Consider the following 10,653-nt stretch of genomic DNA (forward strand, 5'->3'; position numbering starts at 1 on the left):
GCAAATTCTGATGCAGCGTTTGTGTGATGATAGCTGGCAGTTTCCGTGTGTGTGTGTGTGTGTGTGTGTGCGCCTTGTGAGTCTTTAATTTTTCTTTGCTTTAAGAGAGAGAAAAATAAGTGTTAAAAGGTAGGAAGAAAAAAACAGAACCTTACATGTGATTGCTCTTTCAAGTTTCAACAACTTCCTTTGTAGGAAAGAAAATTAAATATCCTCATGTAATTCTAATTTCCGAATTCAGATTTTTCCTACTGAAAAAAAAAAAGTTCATTGCTGTAATTGCAATGTGGTTGTGCCTTATAGTTAAGATGGTGCAGCCCTGCTGATGAAAGACACAGCTCAGCGCTCTGTCTGACAGTGCTGATCTATGTGAAAGCTGCCCACAGAGGAATCATGATGCTTAATCCCGCCACAAGTTCTGACTGTTTTTATCTGACAGAGACTCTCATCTGACGGCAGAAAACACCTGCACCAGTTTCATTCACTGTCACTTTGCATTTCTTCCGTGCATGCGTGTGTGTGTGTGTGTTTGCATCCCTCAGGCAGCCACAGAGGACCATGGCATTTGCAGGGATGCTGAGCGACGAGGACATCAAGGCTGCAGTCCGGGCTTGTCAAGGTGAGTCAGATAACACACACGCACACACACACTTTACAAGCATGAACACAAGAACACGCACTTTACAGCAAGGGAATATACATCCATTCACACAAGCACACACAGAGAGGCATTGTCAGACCCACTCCCACAGGGGGATACCTGAATGATGTGTTTGTTCACAGTGGGGGAGGGCGTCTGCAGGTAACCAGGCAGCCATGTGGCAGGAGAGCAGCTACCATGCAAATACCAAAGTGTTTATGCTGCACATTCGCACGGAGAAGACCAAATCACACAAGCTTTAAAGTCCTCACATCCCAAAGCACTTAATTATTTATCTCTAGCAATTATGTCTGCATGACAAGGCGGACAGAGCTCAGTCGCTCCAATGGAAACCAAATGTCAGTGCTCATATGCCCTTTATACAAGAAAACCCGCCTGTTAGCCACTTTTCAGGCAAAATAACATTCAAACTTTGTCAGCTGTGCACGCGTCGATCAAACAGGGCAGCATTTCTGTAATTTATGACTAGAGGTGAAAACTTGCACACACATGTGAATTAGGGTTGGGGATGCTGCTGTTTCTAAGATTCTTTTTATCATTAAAGTATTTTCTCCTACAGTGGAGGCAGCTCTTCCTCAGCAAATCCTTTTAGATTATTTGAACTCATTTTCATAAGAGTTTCCCCTCAGAACGTCTTGATAAAGGGCTCCTAACATTTAGGTTTGCATTAGAGCCATGGGCCATATCCAGTGTGCTTTGACTGTTTCAATGGCATAATGACACAGCCTGTAATGGCATGAGGCAGTGATGCGCTACAGGGTGTATATTGGTAAATGTCACCGGCTGAAGAATGCAAGTCATCTGAGCGAATGAGTAAATGCGACATCTCTATTCAGCCTCCCACCACTCTTTCTCTCTCGCCTCCTTTCCGTGATTGACCTCTCACTCTCACATGTGTCTGGTTCTCTCGCTCTCTTTCTTCTCCTCTGTGCCTTCGTAGCTCCGGGCACATTCGACTTCAAGTCCTTCTTTACACAAGTGGGACTGACTGGCTCATCTGATGCAGATAGAAAAAAAGTTTTCACGGTCCTGGACCAAGACAGGAGCGGATACATCGAGGAGGAGGAGCTTCGGTGAGGATGGTCCAGTTTTACTTATGCTGTGGGGACCTAGCTCTGTTCACAGGGACAAAAAGCAAGTCCCCATAACACAAGTCTTCACATGTTAAGGTGAAGGCATGTTTTAAGGTTGGGACAGTGGTAGTTATGGTCAGAGAAAGGCTTCAGAGAACTGAAGAAGCCTGATGGCGCTGCACATGGGTGTATGTGTGTGTGTTTGTGGTGGAGGTCCCTGTATGAATGGAGCAGCGCTTTCCACCATGAATGAACTGAGCAATACACGAGGTGTGTGACTGATGCAGATTAAGACCTAGAGAGTGAGAAAAAAGGCAACAGCTAACAGAACGTCTATTTTTTAAGTCTGAGCTTATCACAGATTTTGCTTCTTTGTCCACCCTTCAGCCTGTTCCTTCAGAATTTCTGTCCAGAGGCCAGAGAGCTGACTGTGGCCGAGACCAAGAATCTGATGGCTGCAGGAGATAAGGACGGCGATGGCAAGATTGGGATGGAAGGTGGGTGTTTGTGAAACATCTGGAGGAGCTGCTGACTGTAAAGCAGCCGTTTAAACAGTGGAGCTGTCCACCACGTAGTGCTGAAACTAAGTCTATAAAAAGCACAGATAAAAAAAAAATAAAACTAAAGAACTCTGCACTCAAGTTTAGTCATCTTTCTTAACTGTAATGCTGTGTGACACCAGCCTGACCCTCACCCTTCCCTCCAGAAATCTGATTCCAGTGTTGACTCCCTCTGTCTCTTTTCCCCACAGAGTTCTGTGATCTCCTGAAGTAAAGAGAATAAACATCTACGGCCACGACTGTCTTTCCCTGTTTTGAATAACGGATTTCTGACGGAGATCTTGACTTTCCAGATTGTTTAATGCAAAGACCAAAAACCTCAGATGTTGTGTACCTGCCTGCTGCTCTCCCTGTCGATGTGATAACATGTTTGGTGAACTGATGGCTAAAGCTGGATATTAGATCTGTGTGTGTTTAATCAATCAGGTACCTGATTAATAAATGTGTTGAAAATGTGAAACCGCTGTCTTCTGGTCTTTTTCTCCACCTGACCTGTAGTGAGTCCTGCAATAAGTGTCTGATTTGACTTTATGGCAGAATGCAGACATGCAGCATGAACGCTGGTGGTCTGAGAGGACCAGTGAAGGAACGTCAGGTGATTCTGTCAGATGTGAAATATTTGGGATGAAGTAGTGGCTTTTGATGCATAAAAAAAAAATAACTGCTATACAACACACATGCAACATCAGTGGCATAACGGTAAGAATTCTGATTAATGCTGCACATTAGTTCATATTAACTTCAGCCACACCTATGTTCTGACAAAGCATTAACGTTTAGTGTCTGTGAAGATTCTCAGTCCTCCAGGTCGTGGTTATTCTGGTAGATTAATCGTAGCAGCTGGACTTGCTTGAGTTCGATGAAGACGTTCCACCTCTCATCCAAGAGGCTTCATAGTTCTGAACTGATGAAGCCTGAGAGGTGAAGCGTCTTAACGAACTCAAGCAAGTCCAGCTGCTACGCTTAATCTATCAGATTAACTTTTACTATTTTGAATTCAAATTCATGGAAATCTTCTTAAAATCTTAGAACATGTGGGTCCATACAAAAAATCCCCACGCCGTCCTTATTAGGACTCGCACTGCCTTCTGCTGGACGGCTTTCAGATTCCTGCAGACTCAGGTAGAAATATGCACCGTAGACCTAATTATAGCTAAAAAAAAAAAAATACACACACACACATATACAGGTTTCTCAGAACTGAGACACTGAGGTCAACAGTCTTGGGTTTACGTTTCATAAAGAGTCCTGATGGCTATACGTGTTAATCAGCCACACATGGCCGGCTAAAATATGAAGAAAAAGGCAGCGTCAGCAGCCTCTGGAGCATGCAAATGTGTCAGAGTAAAATGAGTTGTCAACAAATTGCCATCTTGTTCACACACGCAATCACACGGCATGCAAAAAATAGTCTGAATGATTGGAGCACTGCCTACTAAGGACAAGGATCTGGTGGTAAAGGCCTCAAAGCCTCATCCCCATCAGGGTGCTGGGTTTGTTGAAACTCGACACAGCATGTGGATGTCAGATGAACCTTATGGACATATACTGTAGCTTTTACTGTAGGTAGAGCTAGTTAATGTTACAGGGCAGCATGTAGCCGCACATACAGCCTATCCATCATCTGACAACATCTCCTGCTGTCGCAACTCCAGCACTTGAGATGCAAGAATAGAAACACTGACACCAATAAAATATAATGAACTCATGAGATTGACAAGAATTATAAATATACAGGAAATAAGCAGGAGATCAAGCACATTCACTGCAAAGCGACTCCACCAGACACAAGAGTGTGAAATAGTGCAGGCACATCATAAAGTAAAGCAGCATGAGGTCGGACAGACCCGCTGCAGAATCAGGAATGGTGTAAAATTCAACTGATACCACAGAATACAGAACAAACAGATGCACCAGGCCCCTATGAGCTCTAATGAGCAGTGGATCACACACAATGTACTGACTGCACAAATGAGATGAAAGTCAGCGGTGGGTTTAAATGCAGCATTTTAGAGTCCTTTTGATGCTCTAATGGCTTATTTCTTTCCAGAGTGATGGCTCATGGCTCAGGCCTGGAATAAATGATTTCCTCTGTTAATTAAGAAAGTGAGCAGCAGTTAAATTGTCCTCGGTGCTCCATCAACGTTTCTCACAAGCTGGAATAAAGGCTCCAGTCTGCGCTCTCACACGTAGCGCTCATTTCATTAATATTCTCGGGGGATACTTAAAACATCGAAATCAGCATCTTAACGTCTGGCCGTAAATCATGGGTGCAACATGTCGGTGGGCAGCGGGTCTGCTCAGGTTTCCACACGTCTAGCTATAGGCCTCCGCACACATGGTAGCATCCTCATTTGTTCACCTAAAAATAGGTCCAGACTACTAGACACATTTTTTCGAAACCCATGCATCTTGGTACCTGATACTGAGACTCAAAGCTCTGTAAATGGTGTTGCTCAAGGATATATAAGCGAGGAGGAGAGCAGCTAGTGGCATTCACTCAAGTCCGCCTTGGTTTTCACTCGCCTCAACGCAGCGCAAAGGTGAGTGGGATGCGCGCCACAAGCGCACATTGCACTGGGAGGAAAAGGATTGAGACCAGGGGATCCCTTTGGACTATAAACTGTAGAGAGAAGTGGACCCAACATAGCCAACGCGGAACCACAGGACGATTCAAATAGGAGGCCAGAATGATGATTTCAGAGGATCAACTTTTCTGGATGATAATTTGCGTAAAATACTCGGATGAGAGATAAACACCCTCTCCTAGAGCTACCGACGCTTCTGACATCACTGCCTTTCCACGGTTGCATTATTTATTTGTGGCAGCGATTGATGTTGCTGTGATTTGACCTCTCAGCGGAGGCTTCATCTATTTAGTGCCACAGCAGCACAGCGCTGTGGGACAGCAGGCGGTCCTGAGCGCAGACCAGCAGCTCTGCGGCCGCTAACCGACCCGACTGCTGCAGCTGCATGGCACGATCCGCAAATTAAGCAACTCACTGAGCAAAACACACACGTGGCTTTGCAAGTGACTTAAAATGATGCTTTCCAATACAGCTTTAATAATTGAATAATGCCTGAACTTTTATTCTCCAGGAGCAGCCTTGTTAAATACTTAATATCTGACTGCTGCTGCATGAGCTGCTCCTCAGGCTCTGTTTTATATGTGATTCGTGAAACCTAGAAAATAGCAGCATCCAACCCTCTGGACATCCCTCTGCATCTTAGATCCACAGACTAGCTCAGCTAGGACTATCAGTAGTTAAACTGCTTTGCTAGAATGACTGATATTTAAAATGCAAAATGATTTCCACTGCATATGACTTGTGATGCTCAACTAACTCAAAGCTTTGCCTTCTCTCCTCCCTTAGAATAAAAAATGGCCTTCGCTGGTGTCCTCAATGATGCTGAAGTCAAAGCCGCTCTGGACGGCTGCGCCGGTGAGCTTCCTTCTCTTCACCTTCACACACAAACACACTGAGCTCATTCCTTCAGCCTCATTCTTGCTGTTTGCACACTGTGGCATTTCACTGGTAAACAACTCATACAAATTGGCTGAGATCACAAAACTCTCAGTTTCAGAATGTGCCACACAAACTGCCAGCTACAGCTGTCATATCACATCAACACTCAAGTCCTGTGTTGTGCTCAGGCAGCTAATGGTGATAAAATGTGTCTTCCAGCTGCTGACTCCTTCGACTACAAGAAGTTCTTCAAGACGTGCGGCCTGGCTGCCAAGAGCAGCGATGAGGTCAAGAAGGCCTTCGGCGTCATTGACCAGGACAACAGCGGCTTCATTGAGGAGGAGGAGCTGAAGTAAGACATTCCTGAAACTCACACTTAAAGCTGAAACTCAACACCGAGGCCTCAGGGGCCCAAAATATGCACCAGATCTCATTTTACTGGGTTAAAAAGGGGTAGCCTCATATCCAACTCCTCATGGGTGCATTTCAATCTGAGGGTCAAATTGCACAACAACTGCACTAAAGAAACTAAAGAGAGGCCTTGTTGAATTGTTTATTGTGGCCTGGAAGCTTCAGGAAACCCTCTGGAGAAGCTTACATTTAATGTTAACATCTAAAACAGACAGAGGGAAGGTTCTGAACAAGCTTTAGCACAAATATGAGAAATTCAACAATGTTTTATTGGCTCTCAAAGCAGTTACACATGAGAAGTAAAAAGAGCTTAAAGACAGGAAGTGAAATGTTTCCTGCAGCCATCGATAAAAACAAATGATTCACTAAACCAGACGCTGAGCACATCTCTAACTGCTGCTGTTCTGTCCACCTGCCAGGCTGTTCCTGCAGAACTTCTCTGCTGGTGCCAGAGCTCTGACTGACAAGGAGACCAAGACTTTCCTGTCCGCTGGTGACAGTGATGGTGATGGCAAGATCGGAGTTGATGGTAAGACTTCTTCTGGAAGCATGGCACACTTAAACACATATTTCCTGAAAGCAGTGGAGCAGCAGACATGAACATGATTATTCTGGATTCCTGCGACCAACTGACTCTAAAACAATCTGCACAACAGTTTAATCTTTAACTTCCACTCACATACTTCCAACCTTTGGCTCCAATCCATCCAAATCATTCCACCAACATGACACACCAACCTGAATGCATTCTGATCACTACTAATGGCAGTTTTATTCTACTTTTCACAGAGTTTGCTGCCCTTGTTAAGGCATAAATTTCCATTGACCAAGATCTACTTCTTTTCATGGAACTGCGAACTCCTCGCAAGATTCAATATTCATCAGCTGAAAGAATATTTTTTATACCTTATTTATGAATGCCTGCGGACTATTTCTCAACATGGAACACATATTTTACTGTTGTCATTCAAATGTGTTATGTTTTGAAAAAATGACTTGTGCAAACTGTACAACACCATCTGCACACTTGAGGCAGAGTGAAAAACCAGGAATAAATACTCTTTTGGTGTAAAGTGAACTTGTTCAGCTCCATCGTTTTTGCATCGATTCAAATGTGGTTTCAAACTAAACTAAAGCCTTTTGGCTTCACATGGCTGCAGCCATGACAACACAATGGGTTGAGGAAGAAGCTTAAACCAGACTCCACCTAACAGGGCTTTTAAATGCTCCAGAGGTGCTGAGGGACAGTTGAAATGGCCTGCCCAGCACTTGTTCTGATAATTGGTTAATGAAAAGTGGGAGTGTGGCTGGACTTGGGCCAGGAGCTGGGCAGCGCACTGGGCTCTGCCTGCATGCTTCCTGGATCCAAGGAAGGCTGCAATGGATAGCTGTCACACTTTGTGTAATTAGATGGTCTCCTCCAAGGTCTAATTCTTCACCAGCTGCTGCATAGTCAATTAGATGATGTGCTGTGGCAACAGGAGGGCTATTAACAGCCACAGTCGCATCAGCAGGACCTCCCAACAGTTTAAACCCACTGCAAAGATGCAGATCTACAGCTGTGGACGGGCTCCTTAGCAAGTGATTCACTTAATATATTCAACTCTCTTGCAGTGTTTGGAGTGTGCCACATATTCTGGGAAAACAGTCTCCATGCATCTGCCTAGAAAGGAACTGGAACAGCTCATTTGTCAAATTAAAGTCAAATTACAATTCCAGGGAAAGCTGTGAATGCTGCGGGAACTGCAAGTCAGCAGTCTGTAAGCCCTCAGCGCTATCAGGTGGCAGCCTCAGCTTGTTACTGTCAACCAAAACAGAAAGTGGCATAGTGACAGCAGGCTGCAGGTTCCTCCAGAGCAGCACTGCCACCTGCAGGCCAGCAGCAGCACCGTGTGGAGCCACATCCATCATTCTCACATTGGGGAAAAAGATTTGCCTGAAAGCATGAACATGTCTGTAAAACATTTTATCATCATAGAACAGCACCAACAGTTTACTGAACTACAGAACAAGTGGAGTTTGACTGGAATCAGCAGCTTAAAGGACAGTAAACATGTGAAAGAAAACTGACATGCAGCTCTGACTTTGGAGGACTGGCACATATTTATGGCTGTTAGGCGCTGATTTGGTTTAAAGCAGACTAATAGAAAAATGACTTAATAAAACTTTACTACATGCATCTGTTCAACATGACAAATGCTGGTGGCTGCCGTGGCAACCACACTCCAGACAACATGTACACAAGTGAAGGAAAATATATTTTTGCATATTTTCAAGACACACTATGTAATGAACAATACAGAACGAGTCTTTGGTCCACACATGCCAACAGATTTAGAGTAAAATCACAAGCAGAATAAGAAAAGCTACGGAACCAGCGAGCGGTGCAGCTCTGACCCTGCTCAGGACCCACCCTCCTGGATAAGGCTGTGTGTGCCAGCAGCACTTCCAATTCGTCCTCCTCAGCAGTGCACAGGCCTATTCTTAGCGGTGAGGGTACATTAAAGACTTCTTCAAACGCACCTTTTAAGCGTCTTCATTTGTGAAACTTAAAATAGACGGCTGTGTGGATTCTGGCCGCCCCCTTCCCGGTGTCAGTTACCTTATGCTTCAGATTTCGATGGAGGGAAACTATAAAAGGTCACCGGGAGCACCGGGATGATCACTGCAGTCGACTCAAGTCTTGTCTGTGTCATCTGTACCCTACAAAGCAAAGACACCAGAGGTGAGTGTGAATGAAAGGAGCGCAGAGAGCCGGGAGCCAGAACCGCAGCATCCCGCTCGGCATCTTTAAAAAAAAAAAAAAAAAAAAAAAGCAACTTAACAGCAGCTTCTTAGCATTACTGAGGACTCCTCACTGCAGCGCAGCATCTAAACAGACGAGTTTTCTCGCGTCAGCTGCTGGAAGACGTGGATTACTGATCAGAGCTCCAGCATCTTTAGATGGGACCACAGAGCAGCGGACTGAACCGTTTCAATCTGGACTCTTTATGTTCTGATTTATTTCTATTCCATTTGGAGTAATCTATGAGTGAACCTGATGTTTTGCTGCTGCTGCTTTAGTGGTGATGAGCTCAACGTTCAGCGTCTCTTTAGTCTCATTTCATTCATTATTTGCTCATAGAGATAACACCGGTAGATAAACTGCAGTGAGACAACAGTGCGTGACTGTGTGAAGCTCGGCAGCTACTTTCAAAGTGTGTTAACGAATTCTTCTTTGGTTTCTGCAGCTCATAATGGCCTTCGCAGGTGTACTGAATGATGCTGAGATCACTGCAGCCCTGGATGCGTGCAAAGGTGAATAATCGCGTCCTGACTGAGGCTCGCTCTTGTCCCTCCTGATCAGTCTGCTTCACACACAGCTGCTGTGTTTGTGTCTTCCAGCTGCTGACTCCTTTGACTACAAGGCTTTCTTCAAGTCATGCGGTCTGGCCGGCAAGAGCGCCGACGACGTCAAGAAGGCCTTCGCCATCATTGACCAGGACAAGAGCGGTTTCATTGAGGAGGATGAGCTGAAGTAAGGCGCACACACAGACAGCCTCACACTAAAACAAAGAGTGCAGGAGACTAAATGTGTCCCCGCTTACGGGGAGGCTGCAGGAATGCGGAGGGAGCCAGGGGTCAGATATCTTTAACTGGGCTCCGGTTCGGCAAACTATTTCTGACTTTCAATAAAGTTAACAAGATATTTGACATAGCTTTGATTATTGCAGTCACATAAATGCCTCAATATCAGGTTCAGCGCAGTGACATTTAACCAGCACTCAGGCTGTACAGGAGGCTGAGGTCCGTGAACTCACCAGCGCGCTCCCGTCCGCAGGCTGTTCCTGCAGAACTTCAGCGCAGGTGCACGCGCACTGACCGACGCCGAGACCAAGGCTTTCCTCAAGGCCGGTGACTCCGACGGTGACGGCAAGATTGGCGCTGATGGTACGAGCCGCTCCTCCGACACGCGCAGCATCCGCGCGCCGCCCGGACACCGACTGACTAACTAACGGTGTGTGTGCTTGTGTCTCCCTGCAGAGTTCGCTGCCTTGGTTAAAGCATAGATGCCAAATGACCAACCACACCTGCTCTGATGGAACAACAATGCCCACGTCGACCTCCCCCCTTTTCATCTGAATATAAATAATTTTTATACATTTGCTTAAGAGACGTTTCCTCCTATGCAACACACTGTCCAAAATGATGATTGTGAATGTCGCTCGGTTGTGTTCATGTCTTAAATATGAATTTTGCTTACTGTAAAATCTATGATGCACTTTCCAGGAACGAACGGTAAAAAAGAATAAATATTCTTTTGCTACGGTCTTATTGGGCCTCCTGTCCTTCCTTTGTGTCTCATATTACTTCATGAACAAACATCTGACGAGTATGAATGAACGACTCCAGCCACAGCCTCATATTCACACATTCATACGTCTGAGCAGAAAAACAGAGTGTCTGCAGAAAGAAACACTGAAAGGAAAAAGTAGTGATGA

At 45.2% G+C, this 10,653-nt stretch overlaps 3 protein-coding genes across 3 annotated transcripts; all 3 read left to right on the forward strand.

The window, feature by feature from the left end:
- Positions 1–446: 446 nt before the first annotated feature.
- Positions 447–2,508, forward strand: pvalb5 (parvalbumin 5). Its single transcript, XM_008288039.1, has 4 exons — positions 447–619; positions 1,602–1,734; positions 2,122–2,231; positions 2,486–2,508. The coding sequence occupies exons 1-4, from the start codon at positions 559–561 to the stop codon at positions 2,506–2,508; spliced, it is 327 nt and encodes a 108-aa protein (XP_008286261.1). The 5' UTR covers positions 447–558.
- A 2,236-nt stretch (positions 2,509–4,744) lies between these two features.
- Positions 4,745–7,250, forward strand: LOC103361840 (parvalbumin beta-like). The gene is made up of 5 exons (XM_008288038.1): positions 4,745–4,837; positions 5,669–5,737; positions 5,981–6,113; positions 6,592–6,701; positions 6,962–7,250. Exons 2-5 carry the CDS (start codon positions 5,677–5,679, stop codon positions 6,985–6,987), a joined length of 330 nt encoding a protein of 109 aa, XP_008286260.1. The 5' UTR covers positions 4,745–4,837; positions 5,669–5,676; the 3' UTR covers positions 6,988–7,250.
- Positions 7,251–8,792: 1,542 nt separating this feature from the next.
- On the forward strand, positions 8,793–10,486 carry LOC103361839 (parvalbumin beta). The gene is made up of 5 exons (XM_008288037.1): positions 8,793–8,897; positions 9,403–9,469; positions 9,557–9,689; positions 9,993–10,102; positions 10,196–10,486. Exons 2-5 carry the CDS (start codon positions 9,409–9,411, stop codon positions 10,219–10,221), a joined length of 330 nt encoding a protein of 109 aa, XP_008286259.1. The 5' UTR covers positions 8,793–8,897; positions 9,403–9,408; the 3' UTR covers positions 10,222–10,486.
- Positions 10,487–10,653: the final 167 nt, after the last annotated feature.

The sequence above is a fragment of the Stegastes partitus genome, unplaced genomic scaffold (assembly GCF_000690725.1).
Source record: "Stegastes partitus isolate 25-593 unplaced genomic scaffold, Stegastes_partitus-1.0.2 Scaffold539, whole genome shotgun sequence".
Classification (NCBI taxonomy): domain Eukaryota; kingdom Metazoa; phylum Chordata; class Actinopteri; family Pomacentridae; genus Stegastes; species Stegastes partitus.

Excerpts from the sequence above, each read along its gene's own strand:
- pvalb5 (XM_008288039.1), top strand. The coding sequence starts at position 559 with ATGGCATTTGCAGGGATGCTGAGCGACGAGGACATCAAGGCTGCAGTC. Across the intron at positions 620-1,601 it reads TGCAGTCCGGGCTTGTCAAG|CTCCGGGCACATTCGACTTC; the intron begins GTGAGTCAGATA and ends GTGCCTTCGTAG. Across the intron at positions 2,232-2,485 it reads TGGCAAGATTGGGATGGAAG|AGTTCTGTGATCTCCTGAAG; the intron begins GTGGGTGTTTGT and ends TTTTCCCCACAG.
- LOC103361840 (XM_008288038.1), top strand. The coding sequence starts at position 5,677 with ATGGCCTTCGCTGGTGTCCTCAATGATGCTGAAGTCAAAGCCGCTCTG. Across the intron at positions 5,738-5,980 it reads CGCTCTGGACGGCTGCGCCG|CTGCTGACTCCTTCGACTAC; the intron begins GTGAGCTTCCTT and ends TGTGTCTTCCAG. Across the intron at positions 6,114-6,591 it reads ATTGAGGAGGAGGAGCTGAA|GCTGTTCCTGCAGAACTTCT; the intron begins GTAAGACATTCC and ends TCCACCTGCCAG.
- LOC103361839 (XM_008288037.1), top strand. The coding sequence starts at position 9,409 with ATGGCCTTCGCAGGTGTACTGAATGATGCTGAGATCACTGCAGCCCTG. Across the intron at positions 9,690-9,992 it reads ATTGAGGAGGATGAGCTGAA|GCTGTTCCTGCAGAACTTCA; the intron begins GTAAGGCGCACA and ends TCCCGTCCGCAG. Across the intron at positions 10,103-10,195 it reads CGGCAAGATTGGCGCTGATG|AGTTCGCTGCCTTGGTTAAA; the intron begins GTACGAGCCGCT and ends GTCTCCCTGCAG.